Source organism: Wyeomyia smithii, chromosome 2 (genome assembly GCF_029784165.1).
Source record: "Wyeomyia smithii strain HCP4-BCI-WySm-NY-G18 chromosome 2, ASM2978416v1, whole genome shotgun sequence".
In the NCBI taxonomy this organism is placed as follows: Eukaryota; Metazoa; Arthropoda; class Insecta; order Diptera; family Culicidae; genus Wyeomyia; species Wyeomyia smithii.
Genome location: NC_073695.1, coordinates 169,226,592 through 169,249,810, shown reverse-complemented (window position 1 = coordinate 169,249,810; position 23,219 = coordinate 169,226,592). Strand labels below are relative to the sequence as shown.

At 37.5% G+C, this 23,219-nt stretch overlaps 1 protein-coding gene across 5 annotated transcripts in view; it reads right to left on the bottom strand.

Moving 5' to 3' along the window:
- The window catches only part of LOC129721425 (optomotor-blind protein), a 263,942-nt gene that overhangs the window by 141,101 nt on the left and 99,622 nt on the right, over positions 1–23,219 (bottom strand). For all 5 annotated transcript variants that reach the window (XM_055673974.1, XM_055673973.1, XM_055673976.1 and 2 more), the window contains one exon: positions 17,819–17,972. In XM_055673974.1, the coding sequence (XP_055529949.1) occupies positions 17,819–17,972 (154 nt within the window). The remainder of the gene's footprint in view (positions 1–17,818; positions 17,973–23,219) is intronic.

Sequence of the window (23,219 nt, the reverse complement as noted above, 5' to 3'; positions counted from 1 at the left end):
GATTATTGAGCCACGCCAACGTGTTGAGTTCTGAAGGTGCGAATGATTTCTTGTGCATGTGTCTACGCATAGCAATTCCAACCGTTTGCTAAGGCTAGTTGTTTTTATTATCGACAACATTTTTCACATACTTTTCTCTTTCTGTAATTAATAATTAAAGAAAGGTAAAACCATAAAACTACAATCTCATAAATATGAATTGTAGCATTCCTTGCTCCACTAATTTCCAAACCACTAGCCCTAGAACTAGCCGTCACTTGTTATGCGAGCACTCGAACACTGGCTAGGCACAGCGGTTGACTCTTGTTGTGGTTTGACCCCCTTGTTCTTGTCGCGCCCTGCGTTCGTTCGTGGTCACTTACGCTTCTGATCAATGTCCGCGTGGCACTCGTTTGCCTGTGTTTGCGTGATATGACTGTTTCGCTAGGTGTTTCCTGTCGCACCTCTGAACGGGTACATTGTACTAGAAAGAAGAAAACAAAACTATAAAAACTACAAGTGTCACTTCACCAAATGCCGAAAAGGCTAGCGAAAGGACGCCGGTGAGCGATGAAAGGCGCAAAATTTATCGCCGCTAATTATTACGACACTAGTGTCGTGGCCCAAACCTGGAGCTGATGACGTGCTCATAAAGTGGCGCGTAGATTCATGCCACAGCACAATTCGGTACTCCGAGGAACTACGGCGTAAGTGAAACAAAGTGTGGCTACTTTCACAGTCGAAGTACCTTTGATAGTTTGGTTGCTTGTTAGTAAAGCTTGTGCCGAAAAAATCGGGGCTTTGTTGTGACGAAAAAACCAGTCGTACCGACACCGTGCCAGTAGAACAGGAATTTGTTCGTGCCGCTATTCATTAGAACTTCAAGCTGGGCGTAAGTTTGATTACCAAAAAAGTTCAGGTTAATGTGAAAAAAACGGCAGATGGTAACCGGGAGGGGAATTGTTAATCGGCCAATCTGAGTGAACCACTGGGTGGGTGTGAGAAAAATATTTATTGCCGGTTTTTTGTTAGCTTTGACATATGGCCCAATGGAACGTTTGACAGTTGAACAATGAACTTGACAATTTGATTCATTCAACTATGATAGGAAAAATAGAATCAGCGAAAACCACCTTTCACCAAGCAATGATTTTACTATACTAATAGTGAAAAAAAAAAACGTTGTCTGTTTATTAGATTGACCACCGCTACACAAATGTAATCCCAGTGTCCATCGCGTGCTCAGCTGCTACCGAAAGCCGTGTTCGCGCCTCGGGCCGTCATTTATATATATTTGTTCACCAGGTCAACCAAGTGCGAGATCTGGCAAGTGTGACAACAATTTCACGCAAGTACAAAATGGCTACCGGTAGTGGTCTAAGCGGCAACAATTATTCACCCGCTGTAACAGTTGTGTATCGCTGTGCATCCGGTCAAAGTGGGCCATGGTTTTGGCGTATGCATACGGTTTTTGTTTGTAATGCATGATTTAACTGAATGAAACAATTTACTACGCAAAACAGATCGATCGAAATCAAAAACCGCGGAGCAATCCCTCGAAGTGCAAACGAAAACGAACCAACTCGAGCAAGCCACCAATACCACTTAACATTCATCGAGAGCACACCTAAATATGACCAATTGCGTGCAACGCGATCAGCTTAATCACGGTTAAATAATAACATCAGCAATATTGGAACACCGAAACTGGCGGCATCGGCGGCACTTTAATGTTGACTTCAGGCAACTTTGGCAAGTGTTCCGCTTCATGCACCAATCCTGATCGTTTGTGATGCGGATCCAAACCGACAAAAGCAAAAGAAGGTTAAACTAGTGCGATCTGCTCTGAATATTTATTTGTACACCGACTGCGCCGGGGTGTTCGTCAATCTAAGTAGGTATCAGCAAAGTTAGCTCATCTCCGTAACACAGCGAGGAAGAATATGAGCGGCAAGCTTGCCTCTGTTCTTCCAGCTCGTTGACATCCCTACACAAATTCGAATCAGTCCGGCTGTCACTCGCGGGCGCGATGAAGTGTTAACTCTCGAGAGGTGGCTGGTCAAAAAAAAAATCGGTTTTTAGCATGATAAGGCGAAATGCGAATTAGGACGTGCTGGGTGTTCAAAATCAGACGTGTGGCTGAACATCGAATTTGCTAAACTAAAGCGATCGGTTTGCAAATCAGAATTCTTAAATAAAATAATACAGAATCATTAAAGCATATGAATCGCTAAGTGCTATTGCTTGTTCATTCTAAAACCACTGAAAAATGTGAAACGTGCACTACATAAATCATATTTCCAAAATTAGGTTTATTATAGCTAGTAGAGGAGTCCCATCGAACGGAATGTCAAGTCTCCAGTGGTAGACCAACAAGCTGTCTACAGTCTGATAACATTCTTTATAGTGCAATCTTTGTCCCGTGATCGGCATATGTCTGCCCGATACGACACTGTCGAACGCACCGGCTCACGCTTGCTTTGATGTTTGCCAGTCAGTGGCCCATGGTACCGTTCGGTTAGATTGGCTTCCCACATCATATAAGTATTTTAGTTTCCGCTACCAAGGACGCCTTTCTGTTGGACCATCCTCAGAAAAGGGCAACCTATCCTCGAGTGTCCTCATTCCTGGAAGGTTAGGAGCCAATGTAGTCCGGGTCAACCTATTTCCGTATCGAATTAAAAAGCTACCACCATATAGTGCCACATCAGAGCAGCATACCAGACTAGGAAAAGGATCCGCATCGAGCAGTTTTCTCAAGGGTGCTAACTGCACGCTCCGATAAGTCCGTTCTAGATGGTGGCACCCTTAATTTGAACGCAATCTATCCAGCGAAAAGTGGTTCGATAAAAATATGTTTCGACACAAGGGGTATGTTCCATTCCGTTTTCCATTCTAGGATACCGCTTGGATTCGGGGATGTGTCACCACATGAAAGAAGACACGTGTTTACTCAGGTGGACTGAGCTGAGAAACTGGCCAAATTTGGGGGTAGGAAAAGGTGCAGAGATTCTGTCGCAGTTTCGGATGGATTGACTGCATCCAGAGATTCCGAAAATTTGAGAGTGGGTTTGAAGTTTTGTAGGAAGTCGATGAAAATAATAATATAAAAATAGCCCGCGGAAAATGTGTGTGTATCAGTTTTGTACATTTTTTGGTTAAACCTAGCAACCAGGTTTACTGTTTTTATTGATTCGCAGATAATTACAGTTTTTCTTTGTTTTTTTTTTAGATTTTTGTCGGACTTTCCTTGTATTTGCGCAGACGTTCTCAAAATGTGTGCAGATTTTGCATTTTTTTTAAGAGGGGGATTTGTTAGTAGCTTAAGTATTTATGATAAATATTAGTAAATAATGAGTATGTGTGTCCAATCACAAATGGTGACTTCTCAACACTGTTAGAAATTTGTAATTTTAATTGTTAGGATTTGTTTGCTTTCGCAATTAGGACTTATCATTCGTAGGGATTTAAACCTACTTGTCAGAAAAGGGGAAGTAAACTTACAACTAACTTAATTGCTAGCTTATTGGCTATAAAGAGAGCTTATCGTAGCAATTGAGGATTGCAACGATTTTTGTCGAAAATTGTTAATAGTTTAATTTGACATAGCTTCTAATGGTTTAACACTAGTAAGTCTATGTAATTCAAGTGAACCAAACAAAGGAGGACGCTTCAAAATCATTTTCAGAGTTTTATTCTGAATCCTTTGGAGCGTTTTATTCCTTGTTGAACAGCAACTTGACCAGATCGGTACAGCATAAAGCATTGCTGGTCTAAAAATTTGTTAGTAAATCAAAAGTTTGTTCTTTAAACAAAGTTTAGAATTCCTGTTAATGAGAGGATATAAACATCTCGTATATTTGATGCACTTGGCTTGTATACTCTCAATGTGCTCTTTGAAAATAAGTTTTTTATCATAAATTAGTCCCAAGTACTTAACCTTGTCGGACCAACTTAAAATAACCCCATTCATCTTGACAACGTGATTATTGTTTGGCTTGAGGAAAGAAGCCCTAGGCTTATGCGGAAAAATTATCATTTGAGTTTTAGAAGCATTGGGAGAGATTTTCCACTTTTGCAAGTAGGAAGAAAAAATATCTAAACTTTGCTGCAATCGACTGCATATGACACGAAGACTTTTTCCTTTTGCGGAAATGCTTGTGTCATCGCAGAAAAATGACTTTGTGCATCCTGGAGGCAAATCAGGAAGATCTGAAGTGAATATGTTGTACAGGACTGGACCCAAGACTGAACCTTGAGGTACACCTGCTCTGACAGGAAATCTATCAGATTTCGAATTCTGATAGACAACCTGCAGAGTTCGATCAGTAAGATAATTTTTCAAAATTTGGATAAGGAAAATTGGAAAATTAAAAGTTTGCAATTTCGCAATCAAACCTTTATGCCAAACACTGTCAAATGCTTTTTCTATGTCTTAAAGAGCAGCTCCAGTGGAATAACCTTCAGATTTGTTAGCTCGTATCATATTAGTAACTCTGAGCAATTGATGAGTTGTGGAATGCCCATGGCGAAAACCAAACTGTTCATTTGCAAAAATTGAATTTTCGTTGATGAGTGACATCATTCTGTTAAGAATAATTCTCTCAAACAGTTTACTTATTGAAGAAAGCAAACTGATTGGTCGATAACTTGAAACTTCAGCAGGGTTCTTATCCGGTTTTAAAATTGGAGTAATTTTTGCATTTTACATAATTTGGGAAAATATGCAATTTTGAAGCAGCAATTGAAAATTTTCACTAAAAATTCCATTGTGCTCTCAGGGAGATGTTTGATTAGTATATTAAAGATTCCATCGTCACCAGGTGCTTTCATATTTTTGAAATTTTTAATAATTGATTTAATCTCATTCAAGTTAGTTTCAATTATTTCTGTAGGTAAAAAATTCTGGGAAGAAATTAAATCAAATTGGCGTGTGACTTCATTTTCAATTGGACTCACAAAATTCAAATTTGAGTTATGAACACTCTCAAACTGCTGAGCAAGTCTTTGAGCCTTTTGTTCATTGGATACAAGAAAACGTTCACCATCTTTTAAAACTGGAATAGGCTTTGAAGGTTTCTTAAGAATCTTCGACAGCTTCCAAAACGGTTTTGAATATGGTTTCAATTTTTCAACTTTAGTCTCAAAATTTTGATTTTTCAGAAGAGTAAATCTATGTTTAATCTCTTTCTGTTACTCTTTACAAATAGTTTCTAAAACAGGGTCACGAGAACGTTGATATTGACGTCTGCGGACATTTTTCAAACAAATTAGAAGTTGAAGATTTTCGTCAATTATTGGTGAATCAAATTTCACTTGAGCCTTTGGTACAGAATAATTCCTGGCATCAACAATTGCACATTTTAATGCTTCCAAAGCGGAATCAATATTTACTTCGTTTTGCAAATCAAGCTCATTATTGAAATTTCTCTCAATATGAGTTTTGTATCTTTCCCAATTAGCCTTGTTATAATTAAAAACAGAGCTCATAGGGTTTAAAACTGATTCATGTGATAAAAAAAAAGTTATTGGAAGACGTTCAGAATCAAAGTCAGCATGTGTGATCAAATCACTACATACATTACTTTGATCTGTTAGCACCAAATCAATTGTTGAAGGGTTTCTTACAGAAGAAAAGCATGTAGGACTATTCGGAGACAAAATAGAATAGTATCCTGAAGAACAATCATTGAATAAAATTTTGCCATTGGAATTACTTTGAGAATTATTCCATGAACGATGTTTAGCGCTTAAATCGCCGATTATAAAAAATTTCGAGCGATTTCTGGTGAGTTTTTGTAAATCACCTTTAAAATAATTTTTGTGCTCGCGTGTGCATTGAAATGGTAAATATGCTGCGGCAATAAATAAAATCCCAAGTTCAGTTTGGACTTCAATTCCCAAAGTTTCAATAACTTTCGTCTCAAGATGGGTAAGAGTACGATGTTTGATTCGGCGATGAATAACAATTGCAACTCCACCGCCGAAACCCTGAATCCTATCATATCTATGAACCACGTATTAGGGATCATATTTTAATTTCATGTTAGGTTTCAAAAATGTTTCAGTAATAATTGCAATATGCACATTATTTACTGTTAAAAAATTAAAAAGCTCATTCTCATTGGCCTTCAATGAGCGAGCATTCCAATTTAATATTTTAATTGATTTATTTAAAATCATTGCTAAATTTTAAATTAGAAACAATTTTAATAGTAAAATTTGTGCCTATTTGAATGGCTTCAAACAATGATTTTGCCTGTAACATGGCGTTCATAAGATCGAACATTGCCTGTTGCAAAAAAGAAAGTTTACCTGCCGTAATAGGCCCCAGGCAGTTGACATTAGAAAAAATATTTTCGGCAGCAATATTAGCTGAAGTAATAGGTGTACAATTATTTTCTAGCGTGTTTTGCTTACCCATATTAACGGTCATTTTCGAACTACCAACACTAGGCGGTAGAATGTTCGAACTACCTGTAACCTGTGCATAAGTTAAACGGGTATGCAAAGGAGTAGGTAAATTATGCGTCACTGGTACGCTTGGAGAATTTTGTTTTGAAGTTGGTTTTAATTGAGAAATTGAATTTTGTTTACCCTGCCTTGCCTTAACAATTGCTAAACGGACTGGGCATTGATAAAAATTTGACATATGGTTGCCGTTACAATTCGCACAGCGAAAATTTTTACTCTCTTTCACAGGACATGTGTCCTTTTTGTGAGAAGAGTCTCCACAATTAAGACATTTTTGGTCCATGTTACAGAATTTGGAACCATGGCCATAACGTTGGCAAGTACTGCATTGGGTGATATGCTTTTCACCTCCGCCATACTTCCTATAAATTTCCCACTTTACACGCACATTATACAAAGCATGTGCTTTTTCAAAAAAATTTAAGTTGTTAACCTCATTGCGGTTAAAATGAATTAAATAATTAACAAGGGAAATTCCAGTTCTCTGACTGTTATCGCCTCGTGATTTTTGTTTCATTATAATTACTTGGGTAGGGGCTATGCCAAGTAATTCTGTTAAAGTAAGTTTGATCTCATCAACGGTTTGATCGTTGGTGAGACCTTTCAATACGACCTTGAACGGCTTGGCGCTCTTCGTGTCATATGTAAAAAAATTTTACATCTTTTCAGTTGAAAATTGAATAAGACGATTACGACCCTTTATAGAGTCGGCTAATAAGCGGCATTCGCCTCTACGACCAATTTGATAGGTAACTTTAACGTCAGAAACAAACGTTGAAAGTTCTTTTTTGAAAATATTGAATGCAGAAGAAATAGTTACCACAATAGGTGGAACTTTTTCCTTTTTTAAAGAATTGACATTTTGTATAGTTCCATTACTCATAACTTCCATTTCACCAGCTTCTTGCTCAGGCAAAATATCAAAAGGATTGTCACTACAGACACTCAAAGTGTCAGAAAGAGATGCCTCTCTTTTCCTCCCCGCAGCGATGCGAGGTTTCTTTTTCCGTCCAGCCATTTCAGGTGATACGAAAAAAGTTAAAACAAATGTTAAATTAAAAAATAGGTAGTCTTGAGAAAGACTGATGGGAAATAACTTTCAGGTAGTCTTTAAAAGACACACTGACAAAACACAAACTTTGAAGCTGTAGGCAGTCAAAGACCAGTCTACAAGCAACCGAAAAAACGTCTGGTCTGTAGGACAGTTCAAGACGCACTGAGCAGATTTTGTATACTTCCGCCTGCGCGAACGTATCTTTTTGAATCTCAGATCAAGATTTTTTCTTCAAGTTTGAAGCAGATTTTCCCAGTTTTTCAAGCAGTCGAGCAGCAGACGGTTTTTGAAAAAGTGGAAGAGGTTGTTTATAAGAAACGACCGCAAGTTTAACGTAGAATTACGACAGCCTGTCTTATGTCAATTTTTTTCCTCATCTTTAGTTTATTTGACACGGCACAAATACAATTCAATGTTTAACGGCGCCAATTATATCTGGTAGCTTACTCTCTAAAGTATCTTAATAACTAAAAGCAAATTTTTTATCCTCGCTGCCGACTACGAGCTGAAACCAAATCTAACTTAAGCTAGAATGTTTTGCATGAAAAGCACTGATTTGTTGTTTGATGGTTTTCCATCGCCATAGGTAAGCAGCATATTGAATATGTTCCGCTGCTGGGCCAAGATATTACGGACTGGCATATTGGGTTGTCTCCCTCGGGGCCTGAGAGTATCGTGCGGGTCTAGTTGCTGTTTCCGGATCCGGGGTCTTAACGTGTTCTTGTCGTTTGGTTGGATGTAGGCGGAAGGGGATAGGACTAAACTGGGGCGTGGATGGATTTCAGGAAAACGTATATAAGGGACATGTAGGATAGGTCACGGCTCGCCAAGACATCACGAACAGGAACAGCCGGCTGCCTACCTTCGGCCTGCAGGGAAGCTATTAATCTAGACCTGGCGTCACGGTGTACAGGGCATGACCAAACAACGTGCTCTATGTCGTGATAACCTTCACCACAGGCACAGATACCACCTTCCCCGAGCCCAACACGACGGAGATGCGCGTCAAATCTATAGTGATTGGACATAAGCCGGGACATCACGCAAATGAAATCCCGACCTACATCCAACCCCTTGAACCACGGGTTCGTCGATACCTTGGGGATTATGGAATGTAACCACCTTCCCAGTTCCCCCTATCTTATGTCAATAATTTTTTGCAATAGCTTTGGAAATACACTCGATTAGGGTTAATCATTTTGATGGTGTGAAGCGATATATTTTTCCATATATGTTTCGTATATTATTTTTGCTTTAATGGAATAACTGGAAAAAATAGGTGTGACTAAATTATTTCCAGTTATACCATTCTACAACGATCGAAAAAATACATCTCATTCATCCTGGCTCAGAGCGATCATTCGATAAGCTCCACCTTTATTTTTAGTTTTCAAGTTTTTCCTCAGTTTCGTAGCACGGATGTACTAAAATGATTTCTTGTGGACATTCTGTCGAGCCGGACCGATAGCACTCTCATGAAGGCAACAAAATAACATGTATTGTGTCGTGTTGCGCGGCTTGGAAGGAAAAAATGTTTCCTTCCCCGTGTCGCATGGAAGCAGATTATTGCGTGTTTGATACTGCCGACGGTAGACATTAGTATGAAGGTGGAAATTCTGCTGTGATGTCGAGCAATAACCGTCTTCTTCAAGACGTTACATCCATGTTAATTAATTGTTATGAATTTTCTAAAACGGACTCATCACCGTGAGCAGAACTTGCTGAACTTTTCTGTTTGTAATCGGATTTGTTTCGCATATACCGCTTGTGATGCACAGTATCAATGAATCGTAATATACATCACACTTCTGCGAAATTGCAGCAGCATCAAACTGCAATCAAAGTTGCAGTTTAGTAATAACCATTCATCATGCTCTTCCAAATACATTTAGTAGCCTTGAAAAAGGCTGGTTGCTGCAGTTGCAAATTTCATTCGATCAATGCTTCATGGTCCAGAAAGCGCGTGATATCGGCTCTGACATAGATTTTTCGCACGTTGTGGAAAGGGATAACTGGAAAAATTATTTTCAGTTATACCACACTCAGAAAAAATAACTGTTGAGTTCCATAAGAACCCCTTATGATTTTGCTCCACAAGGATCCCTTATAAAAGTCATAAGTTTGTCTTATGAATTGGAGAGGAAATTTTATTCTCGATCACTTACGATTTTTATAAGTCATACCTATAAAATTTATTGGTCGTATGTATGCATGTTATAAGAACAGACATATAAAAATCATAGCTTTTCAATGTGAATTTTATAATGTCTACCATGAAATTTATTATACTTTATGTAAACATGTTTTGTTAGAAAAAAAAACTTCTTCACTCTAGTTCTTTACTCGCAAATATATAATTAAGAGTGCAAATTTATGTAAGATTGTGTCAGGTGACACTTTGAGGTTTTACCATTCGGGAAACAAATTCGCCTTTGATTCTTCTTGTCAGTGTTATCCTCTTCAACTATCACAATAATTAATAGTGGCTAGAATAAACATAGATGACATGATGTAATAGTAGGATTTGTAGAGAGGTACTTACAGCTTTTTGCTCCAATTTTCAACCCAGTTTCTGCATAATTATTTATATCCACCGTAATGCTGGTCTGCCATTTTGCAGATTTTATAAGATATGCATATTTTTCATATCATTTTCATATCATTTTTTCTAGTAAATGAACGTTGACCGTTCATTGGCAGTATTGTAATTTCTTTTTGTTTGATATTTTGAATGAAGTTTATTGAATATTTTTAAATTTTGTGCAAATGAGAAGTTGAAGTGCTGCCGAATTATAATATGCACATTTAATACGACATAATTAAACGGGAACGGAACAAAGGCTACGGTTATGCAGAACGCGAATGCCGGCGCGATGCGATTCGCCTTACCGTGGTGAAATGTACAGCTCTTTTTAAGGCGAAGTAGAGCTATACATTTCAACAGATTTCGTTTTGCCGAATCGCATCACGCCGTTATTTGCGTTCTGTATGACCGTAGCCAAACACTAAGCGACGCAAACACGTAATAATAGTCAGAGTATGCATGTAGATGAAGATAATTAACTTTGGATTATAGCGCAAAACGAGAAAATATTAAATCTTCAAATATTCATTTGTGTTCTTCAAATTTCAGTTGTTCAATTTAATATCCGATGAAATGTCTGTTTATTATCTGATGAAGCTCTTATATAGGCCAAATGATGCATTCCCAATTTACTAGGTCCATAACGACCAATCAGAGGTCGAATTTTGTGTTTTGACAAGGCTTAAGAATTTTCAATAGTACAATAGTTCGAATGATAAAATTGCAATTTCATGCATTTGGTAGGAATCTTAGAAAATTTTCTAAACGATTGCTGCAAAAACGAAGGAAATCCATCGAAAACTAACCGATTTATTAGCATTTGAAATTTTTTTCACTTTTTCAGTTTTAGATTTTCATTTTACATCCCTATGTAGCCGAACTTCCTGAGAGAAGTATTCTACTTCAAAATTAAATCTTCATTAATTCATTTGTTGTCCTTATAAGGACAATTCGTCGGTTTCGTGCAACACTGGCACAACTCAAAAAACATAATTTCGAGAAAAACGCGTTTGAAAATATGCGTCGAAAATTTATTTTTCGATTTTCAAGAAAACTTTGTAGTTTAAGATTACCAATCCTTATTTAACACCTTTGGGTCTATTATGCACATATTACGTGCTCACGTTGTCCAAGTTACTCATAACTCTGGAATTTTTGTGATTTTCGAAATAGGATTTCGTGTGATGAAACTTAACAGTATTTGGCATCGTTTGCCATCAAAAACTCAAAAATGCAAAATTTTGAGTTGTGCCAGTGTTGCACGAAGCCGATGAATTGTTCAATTTATCATAGGATGTAGTGTTTATCTTACATCTCTGTGTTATCTTGATAGTGAGGACTAAGGCGCATGGTCATCACAATAAGAAAGGTGTTTTCACTAGACACGGCTTAACTGGAGGAAGTGTTGGCAAATGCATCTACCGCTAATACCACCGATATCATACGAAAGCGCGTCGTTTCATGTGGGGGATATCAACAACGAAAAATGACGCGCGTCTAAGCATAACGAGAGCTGTTTCGCCGTGCTGCTCCCATTTACTTCCACATCGGCCTCAGGGATGTACCGGCTGCATCTGCATCTACCGCTGAGGCTGTCACTATACTGCTATTGGTACCAAAAGCTATTAACTCTTCAAATAAGTGTTTTATTTGTTCTCAAAAGAACAATTCTTCAATTCAAAATCGAATTTACGCAATCGCATCTTTGTAATATTACCGACAATAATATTCTTCTGAACAAAATGATGCAACTTTCCCATTAGGCCTCTGCCATAATAGACGCGAAAAGCGACGCGAACCGATTCGCTCGGCTGTAGCTTAATGTACAGCCATCAGTAGAGCTGTACATTAACCTACGGCCGAGCGAATCGTTTCGCGCCGCTTTTCGCGTCTACTATGGCAGGGGCCTTAGAGAAAGTTGCTGGCTGATGTATTCACTTCATGCAAGCCTGCTGCTGATGCTTCCCGCTACCACACTGAAACAGCATTTTAGTGAAGGGAGTGTCGTTGCATCAGCTGACCCTGCTACTATCGATGCTGATATACCCGCTGCAACAGCTACGCTATCCATAGCCATACCACAGTTGTGGCCGCTATCCGCTATCGATGGCATCCACTGCACTGCTGCTAAGGGAGGACTGCTGTTGTCGCTGTTCAGAACTATTATGAGCGGCTTCGACTAAAACAGGCTCTTATATAGGGATGAAAATAGGAATGAATTATTTTTCGTACGTGGTGGAATGATATAACTTGAAAAATATGTGTGACTTCATTCTGGCTCAGAGTGATTATTTGATAAGCTCCATCTCTTTTTTCAGTTTCTAAAGTTTTTCCTCAGTTTCGTAGCACGGATGTACAAAAATGATTTCTTGTGGACATTCTGTCGAGCCGGACCGATAGCACTCTCATTGAAGTAACAAAATAACATGTTTTGTGTCGTGTTGCGCAGCTTGGTTGAAGAAAATGTTCCCGTCCCCGTGTCGTATGAAAGCAGATTATTGCGTGTTTGACATTGCCGATGGTAGACATGAGTATGAAGGTCAAAATTCTGCGGAGGTATCAAAATATAACCGTTTCAATTTAAGACGCAAGAGCGTAAGTGCTGCATTTCTGTTATCTGCTGCCATCCAGCACGAGAACAAGTATAAATTATAACCGGTCCTTCTCAGGGCAACCAACACGTTCTTGAGGCAATGTTGAATTTTTCCTCGCTTGCAAATGCTGAAATTCGCGGTTTTCCGTCTGTTACACACGATGAAAAATTTTAACTACTTCAATCACATAGTTGAAGAGCACCAAAAGGTGCTATTATATTTCACAACAGTAACAACACTGGCAAGTTTGTTCAATTATCATCATTCCGGATAACCATTCGCCGATGATTCTAGATCTCTCGGTTTCTCTAGTAGAATTGCCTGCCATTTCCAATAATTCTGCAGCTACCGAAAACTCCATAACAGCCGCCAGATAGACAGGTGCTTAAGTATCAACGCGCCCAGAACGATCAGCCAGAAATTGAAACCCGGCTTTTCTTTCTTCTTCACGATCAGCAACCAACGTCCGTGTGGTATCTGCACAATCATGGAATGAATTATACATAAAACATAAAGCGCGCATTCTTAGTCAATTAGGTATATTCTGTCGATCTTGTTAGGGAAAGAAGCATTGTGCGACCAATCAGAGGTCGACATTTGCGTTTCGACAAGGCTTGACAATTTTCAATAGTACAATCGTTCGAACAATCAGATTACAACTTTCTGCATTTGGACGGGTGCTTGGTTGATTTTCCAATCGATAACTGCAAAAATAACGAAAATCGGTTGGAAACGGACTGAGCTTAAAACGGTTGAAAATGGACAATTTTATGTGACGCTCTCGATGTTTTTGGTTTTTGAAATTGGATCCCTGTAATGAAATTGGTCCCCTGTATATGTTGCCGTAAGACGTAATTCTACGTCAAAAAAATCTGACATCTCTGGTTTCAATTGAAAGAAAAGATTAACATCGGCACTATCACTTGACGAATGTGAATTGAAAATAACTTTGAAGGAGGTTGCAGTTAAGTTGCGTCATATGAAATATGTTTAGAAATGGAAAATACTAGTGACCAACAGGGAAATAATTGGGTTGTTTAGCTATATCAATTTTTTTTATATCATCTGAAAGATCTGCATTTTCTAAGTAAAACGTGATTTAAAAAAAAATTCTATCGTTGTCCTTCGCTTTTTAAACCACGATTCAAAACTGCTCGAAATAGCTACAATGACAGTTCGCCCATATACAAACTGTCATTGTAGCGATTTGAAGCGAATTTAAACTCTTCATTTAAAAATCGAAGGATAATGATATAAAGTTTTAAAAAATTACGTTTTGCTCAGAAAATTACACTCTTTCACACGATATATATATATATATATATATATATATATATATATATATATATATATATATATATATATATATATATATATATATATATATATATATATATATATATATATATATATATATATATATATATATATATATATATATATATATATATAAATCGGAAATCCGTGAATAGCTAAACAACCCAATTATCCCGAAATATTGAAAGAAACTTGCGTGACGCACTATTTTTTTAAATCATTTTTTTCTAAAAGGGAGGAGGGCGTAAAATAAAGTAATCCATCACGATTTAACACCGTAACACATAAGAAAACTATCGTCAAATAACGTGACAACGTGAAAATAGTCATACTTCGCGTCAGTATTTCCGTCAATCATCAGTTATTAGTTTCATTTGTAAGAAACCGATGAACACCAGATAGGAAAGAGACTCCCAACCGTATCCAGACTCGCTTGACGGCGACGTGAATCAATGACAGTAGTCGAAAGGAATGAAATAAAAAAAACTGAATGAATCAAAATGGCTGCACGAAATGTTCATTTTCATTTTTATGTTTCCAAATTGTAGGACCCTGATGGCTGATAAAAGCAAAGCCTTGGTGCTACATTCCGTATCGGAATTCGACCTTCTGTTTTACTATACACAGACTTCGCAGCCGACTGTTAAGTGTACAGGACAATTGCGGGGCAAGCGCTACGATCCTACTGACTCTAACAGTCTCTCCCGACCCGAGCTCGAACATAAGACGACTAGCTTGTTAGGCCAGTATCGTACCTCGAGACCAGCTGGGAGATCCCCTGATGGCTAGTAAATCTATACCAAATTCCAATAATCCAATATTATGTTTACTGTCGAATTTAGCTATTGTGCATCATTGCCTTTCTGTTTGGCCAACCGTCAAGAATGATAATCATCTTTACAGTAACCGTATGCATGGTAAGCATCCGTATATTTATTAATGAAACAGTGTAGGTACCTGTCATAGAAAAACTAAGTTAATTAGATACAAGATTTTTGAAGATGCTATTATAAGAAATAAAATTGAATAATTCTCTATAAGCCACTGACAAACCAATTAAAAAAACTAGGCCAGAGCTTAAAGCTAATCCTGTACATTGCCTCAAAATAACAATTGCAAAAGCACGTGAGACATAACCGAAATGAAGACTAGCAGAACTATTATACACCCGAACGATGTCCATCACTAATCTAACGAGAATCTTTTTGCCAATCTTTATCAATACTCTTTCAAACGCATTCTACCATTTACCGACAAGATATTTCGTGCATAAAACCGGTTTGAACCAATAGGAAAGCGAAAAAAACTACTTTCGCATCCAAAGGTATACAAATCTATGATCCCATATTTTGTCCTGTTCGATCGTCAGATCATCCTTTTAATATTACTGATGCAATTTCTATCTCATCTATACCTCTGCAGTTTCTAAAAGTTGCAGCATCAATTGAAACGACAGTTGCGGTTCAATAGTACACAGTCCTGTGCGCATAATGTCTCGTAACCACCGCCATCGGCACATAAAACGTTCCAGTTTGCAAAGTCGAGTGCTTTCCAACAATGGGATCAATGTCCAAATAACATTCCTAATTTTCTAAAATACCTCATTGTAACACACAGCTCCCGAAACCAGGCGGCCTCTATTATTGAACCTTTTTATTTCCTAAATCTCTCAATCCTCCCATTCTCCTGTCAGAGCTTTTCATGTCAAAAAAATGTGGTAGACGCAAACCGGCTTGTGTAGCGGGCTAGAAAAAAAGCAACCGCTGCTAGTTTAAAGGTCTTCTCCTTCAAAGGAGGGTGGAAAGCGACGAAATTAAACCTAGAAAGGTAACCAAAAAAGACGCTACTGCTGCTATCCTCAAGAACTGCTCAAGGTATGTAAGCTGGTAAGAGGCTATGAGATGTCCTTTTTGCTTCATTCATTCGTACCCAAGGAGATCATTATCCGACAAATTTTCGGGTTTGAGAAACGTTTAAGCAATACCCGCAAATGTCACTCGCGCCAGGTTTTTCTATGTTGCCTGCTGCTGCCGGTGACAGTCACCGGTGAAGCGTTACCAGTGCCTGGTTTACAAGCAACTAATGGGTTGTAGAAGCCGAAGTAATTTGGGAACAAGCGATTATCTCGATTTTGGTGGCAGTGGGGTGTCGCTTTTTGTCTGTGTCAGCTCGTTCTGCTTTATTGATAAATGAAATTATGTTATGCTTTCTTACAGGATGCACATTGCGCAACTGTTGTAGCTCACTGTTGGAGGGAAACGCAGAGCTGCTCAATAGAATATTAGGACTCGTATCATAGCGTGTCGTTTGTACAGCTGTATTCGCTGTGCAAGGTGCATTAATTCCGTGGTAACTGATAGTTTATCTGAGAAGTCTCATTTGTATCTTTTAATATAGGTTACAAAAGTGATTCAGAGCGATCGAGAAGAAAAAATCGAAACCGGATTTCGATCCGATGCCCGAAGACGTATACATATTGCTGCCTTGCTCAGCAAAGATAATCAATCATTATACAAAACAGACAGACCGGCTTTTCAATCGATTCTCAGCCGTCCAAACAATAGCTTCAAGCTAGCCAACATCGATTTGCCTTTGTTTGCGTACCAACAAATAAATCACGGCTAAGATGCCGACTGCCAAAAAATAGCTCCTATCATCGTCCATTATACTTAACGCTTGTTTTAATTACGGTGGCGGCAAATTTTTCTTTGGTGTATCATCCTCGCACTTGATCGCCATCGGCCGTAAACAATGGACCACCGAAGATTAGCTCATCCACGTCGGGTTTAGCTTCATCAGGCGATTGCTTTTTTTCTACCGGTCTTTTAAACCACGTTTAAATATATATATTTATATTTACTGTAAACACAATTAAGCTCAATTCAAGTGGGTCTGTCGGTAGCTTTTGTCATCACATTAAACCAAGTGTACTTGTTTGTACGCGCGGAAGTTTATCAGTCCTGTTAAATAATACTGCCATTGATTGTGTTTTAGTGAAATAATCAGCCGCTCAATACTGTTAATATTAAGCGTTTTAGCTTAAGTCAAGGTTGCGAATATAGTCTTAGATTAAAGTTGATATTTATTTTCTCTTTTGAACTCCCGAGGTTGAATAATCCATTTTTCGAACCATTCATGGGTGTTCGTATGAGAAACAACCTGTCGATCTTCGCACAGGCTGCCGCCAGTGGATGAACATCGTGTGAGCACTCAGCCGAGTGTCATCACTGTCAATATTCTTAGGCTGAAAAGACGCGGTCAACCTGAATACTGCGCGCATTACGCTAGGATCAAAGAAGCCGCTGCTGATGGTAGTTATGGAGACAACGCCGCCGTCGCCGTTGCGCCGTTTACTTGTTGATGTGCTCTCGCGGAAGCCCGATTGACCGAATGACAACTGTCGACTGACAACAGTGCGCCAGCCGCCGACTAGTCGAGTCGGTCGTTAATGTGTCGTCCCATCCCGGTGGTGATGCGAGCACTTTGCCTATTATTTAGTGATGACAAATATTGTTGTAGCCTATATTTAATCTGCTGCTTTTTCCTCTCTCGCCAACCGGTTAAGCCAATTGCTCACTTAATCGGTCGATAACGCTGAGTTTATGTCGCATGCGACTTCTAATCTGTATGCTGGGTGTGGAAAAATTATTATTGTTTGCATGGAACCATCCAGTGCTTAGTGAATCAATTTAGGTGATTTTCACAGAAGCTGGTTGACTGATGGCAAACAAAACTTAAATATTTGCGAGTCGTGTGATTCATGAGGCCTCCGAGAAACTATTTTACAATGTGGGAAAATAAATAATCGGTACTTACAAATCCATGCTTATCACTAATGTTGTTGGTCAGTTTCAGCTTGTGAAACGAGACAACCTTCTGCATCCACTGCTCGCCGGTTGATGGTGAGTCCGGATGGATGTACATTCGTTTCGGCATTTCCGGATCCGCCTTACCAGCCACCATCCATCGGCTGGAAAAAGAACAGAGATCGTAAATATTTATGATATGTACATGGAAGACTTAATAATGCAAATCAGTGTTATGCAGAAATCGGGTGATGTGTGTTATTGTAATTTGAAAATCATGAGCCAATTCATCCAGATTTAAACGGAATTGAATTGAAGAAAATTCAAAACGCAAAAGACTCTATTTAATTTCGACCTTCTCAAATTATAATCAAACATGAATGATATGTTGATTGCTACGCTACTACGGTAGCACGCAATACGCAAATTGCCACAATGATCGAGGTGACATAAACGTCAAGGTAGCATAGTAAATAAGAAATGAAGTTGTCACAGAAGGATAACAGGAAACAGAAAAAAGTGAAAGACAATTGGATGGAATTTGAAAAACTATGTGTTAGTTGGAAAGATGAATAAATTCTTAAAAGTGGAGTTAGTAAAGGTTATTTCTGTAAGGTCCCTATCAGAAGATAATTAAAAAATAATAAACATGTAAGAGAGAGTTTATGATCACGAGATACCACGAACAGCATGTTAAAGTTGTACAGCTTTAGCGTATGGTAGAATCGTTGGAAAAGATTTAGAGGATTGCTGTAACAAGACAGTAAGACAGGTAAATAATACTGGTCGACAAAAAACTGTCGCCCTTAAGCTCAAAATAGTTGTAATATTCTCAATTTCAGTTCAAAACAACTTGAAAACGGGTACATTTAAGAAGTTGATGATTGTAAGCGATTCGATTTGAAATGATCATTCAAATTGTTTAAAATCATTGAAATACAAATATTTTGAACAGAAAAATATAAAAGATTCCTGTGAGTTTTGGTGCCCCTAGTGTATGCAGGTGATCGTCAAAGTGTGGCAGAGTAATTGCTGACCAGGTTCGTCGCTTTTACGTTGGCTTATAGTAGAACTCATTCAAGACTTTGAAAATGTTATCTTCACTAGAGACACCAAATCTCACAGGAGTGGTTGAAAAGCTATAATCTTCTATAGTTTTCAGTTCAAAATATTTGTATTTCAATGATTTTAAACAATTTGAATGGTCATTTCAAATCGAATCGCTTACAATTATCAACTTCTTAAATGCACCCGTTTTCAAGTTGTTTTGAACTGAAATTAAGAAAATTTGAAAACAAAAACTCAATTACGCATTAAATCAGAAAGAAATATTTTTTTGTTGAAATTTGACATTACTTCAAAGCTTTGATAAAAAGTTTTCATGTCAAAAATGAATTGTGTATATTGCAATAAATCCATGTTTGTTGCTGGAGAATCACAAATAACTCACAAAGAAGCGTATTATCATGAGATTTTTTTGCTAGTATTTATGATAAATATTAGTAAATAATGAGTATGTGTGTCCAATCACAAATGGTGACTTCTCAACACTGTTAGTAATTTGTAATATAATTGTTAGGATTTGTTTACTTTTAGGACTTGCAATCAGGACTTATCATTCGTAGGGATTTAAACCTACCTGTCAAGAAAGGAAAGTAAACTTACAACTAACTTAAATGCTAACTTATTGGCTATAAAGAGAGCTTATCGTAGCAATTGAGGATTGCAACGATTTTTGTCGAAAATTGTTAACAATTTTATTTAAATAGCTTCTAATGGTTCAACACCAGTAAGTCTATGTAATTCGAGTGTACCAAACCAAGGAGGACGCTTCAAAATCATTTTCAGAATTTTATTCTGAATCGCGGAGCGTTTTCTTCTTTGTAGAGCAGCAACTTGACCCGATCGGTACAGCATAAAGCATTGCTGGTCTAAAAATTTGTTTGTAAATCGAAAGTTTGTTCTTTAAACAAAGTTTAGAATTCCTGTTAATGAGAGGATATAAACATCTCGTATATTTGATGCACTTGGCTTGTATACTCTCAATGTGCTCTTTGAAAATAAGTTTTTTATCTTAAATTAGTCCCAAGCACTAAACCTTGTCAGACCAACTTAAAATAACCCCATTCATCTTGACGACGTGATTATTGTTTGGCTTGAGGGATGAAGCCCTAGTCTTATGCGGAAAAATTATCATTTGAGTTTTAGGAGCATTGGGAGAGATTTTCCACTTTTGCAAGTAGGAAGAAAAAATATCTAAACTTTCTGCAATCGACTGCATATGACACGAAGACTTTTTCCTTTTGCGGAAATGCTTGTGTCATCGCAGAACAATGATTTAGTGCATCCTGGAGGCAAATCAGGAAGATCTGAAGTGAATATGTTGTACAGGACTGGGCCCAAGACAGAACCTTGAGGCACACCTGCTCTGACAGGAAATCTATAAGATTTTGAATTCTGATAGACAACCTGCAGAGTTCGATCAGTAAGATAATTTTTCAAAATTTTGGTTAGGAAAATTGGAAAATAAAATGTTTGCAATTTCGCAACCAAACCTTTATGCCAAACACTGTCGAATGCTTTTTCTATGTCTAAAAGAGCAGCTCCAGTAGAATTACCTTCAGATTTGTTAGCTCGTATCATATTAGTAACTCTGAGCAATTGATGAGTAGTGGAATGCCCATGGCGAAATCCAAACTGTTCAATTGCAAATATTGAATTTTCGTTGATATGTGACATCATTCTGTTAAGAATAATTCTCTCAAACAGTTTACTTATTGAAGAAAGCAAACTGATTGGTCGATAACTTGAAACTTCAGCTGGATTCTTATCCGGCTTTAAAATTGGAGTAATTTTTGCATTTTACATAATTTGGGAAAATATGCAATTTGGAAGCAGCAATTGAAAATTTTCACTAACAATGCCATTGTGCTCTCAGGGAGATGTTTGATTAATATATTAAAGATTCCATCGTCACCAGGTGCTCTCATATTTTTGAATTTTTTAATAATTGATTTAATCTCATTCAAGTTAGTTTCAATTATTTCTGTAGGTAAAAAATTCTGGGAAGAAATTAAATCAAATTGGCGTGTGACTTCATTTTCAATTGGACTCACAAAATTCAAATTTGAGTAATGAACAATCTCAAACTGCTGAGCAAGTCTTTGAGCCTTTTGTTCATTGGATACAAGAAAACGTTCACCATCTTTTAAAACTGGAAAAGGCTTTGAAGGTTTCTTAAGAATCTACGACAGCTTCCAAAAGGGTTTTGAATATGGTTTCAATTTTTCAACTTTAGTCTCAAAATTTTGATTTCTCAGAAGAGTAAATCTATGTTTAATCTCTTTCTGTTAATCTTTATAAAAAGTTTTAAAAACAGGGTCACGAGAACGTTGATATTGACGTCTGCGGACATTTTTCAAACGAATTAGAAGTTGAAGATTTTCGTCAATTATTGGTGAATCAAATTTCACTTGAGCCTTTGGTACAGAATAATTCCTGGCATCAACATTTAATGCTTTCAAAGCGGAATCAATATTCACTTCGTTTTGCAAATCAAGCTCATTATTGAAATTATTCTCAATATAAGTTTTGTATCCTTCCCAATTAGCCTTGTTATAATTAAAAACAGAGCTCATACGGTTAAAAACTGATTCATGTGATAAAGAAAAAGTTATTGGAAGATGGTCAGAATCAAAGTCAGCAAAGCAAAGTGATCAAATCACTACATACATGACTTTGATCTGTTAGCACCAAATCAATTGTTGATGGGTTTCTTACAGAAGAAAAGCATGTAGGACTATTCGGAGACAAAATAGAATAGTATCCTGAAGAACAATCATTGAATAATATTTTGCCATTGGAATTACTTTGAGAATTATTCCAAGACCGATGTTTAGCGTTTAAATCGCCGATTATAAAAAATTTCGAACGCTTTCTGGTGAGTTTTTGTAAATCACCTTTAAAATAATTTTTGTGCTCGCGTGTGCATTGGAATGGTAAATATGCTGCGGCAATAAATAAAATCCCAAGTTCAGTGTGGACTTCAATTCCCAAAGTTTCAATAACTTTCGTCTCAAGATGGGGAAGAGCACGATGTTTGATTCGGCGATGAATAACAATTGCAACTCCACCGCCGGAACCCTGAATCCTATCATATCTATGAACCACGTATTAGGGATCATATTTTAATTTCATGTTTGGTTTCAAAAATGTTTCAGTAATAATTGCAATATACACATTATTTACTGTTAAAAAATTAAAAAGCTCATTCTCATTGGCCTCCAATGAGCGAGCATTCCAATTTAAAATTTTCATTGGTTTATTTAAAATCATTGCTAAATTTTAAATTAGAAACAATTTTAATAGGTGTACAATTATTTTCTAGCGTGTTTTGCTTACCCATATTAGCAGTCATTTTCGAACTACCAACATTAGGCGGTAGAATGTTCGAACTACCTGTAACCTGTGCATATTTTAAACGAGTATGCAAAGGGGTAGAAGAAGTGGGCGTTATAGGTACGCTTGGAGAAATTTGTTTTGAAGTTTGTTTTGATTGGGTAATTGAATTTTGTTAACCTTGCCTTGACTTAACAATTGCTAAACTGACTGGGCATTGATAAAAATTTGACATATGGTTGCCGTTACAATTCGCACAGCGAAAATTTTTACTCTCTTTCACAGGACATGTGTCCTTTTTGTGAGAAGAGTCTCCACAAATAAGACATTTTTGGTCCATGTTACAGAATTTTGAACCATGGCCATAACGTTGGCAAGTACGGCATTGGGTGATATGCTTTTCACCTCCGCCAAACTTTCGATACAATTCCCATTTCACTCGCACATTATAAATAGCATGTGCTTTGTCAAAAAATTTCAAATTTGTAACCTCACTGCGGTTAAAATGAATTAAATAATTAACAAGGGAAATTCCAGTTCTCTGACTGTTTTCGCCTCGTAATTTTTGTTTCATTAGAATTAATTGGGCAGGGGCTATGCCAAGTAATTCTGTTAAAGTAAGTTTGATCTCATCAACGGTTTGATCGTTGGTGAGACCTTTCAATACGACCTTGAACGGCTTGGCGCTCTTAGTGTCATATGTAAAAAATTTACACATCTTTTCAGTTAAATACTGAATAAGACGATTACGACCCTTTATAGAGTCGGCTAATAAGCGGCATTCGCCTCTACGACCAATTTGATAGGTAACTTTAACGTCAGAAACGAACGTTGAAAGTTCCTTTTTGAATATATTGAATTCAGAAGCAATGGTTACCACAATAGGTGGAACTTTCTCCTTTTTAAAAGAATTTACATTTTGTATAGTTTTATTAGTAATAACATCCATTTCACCAGCTTCTTGCTCAGGCAAAATATCAAAAGGATTGTCGCTACAGACACTCGAAGTGTCG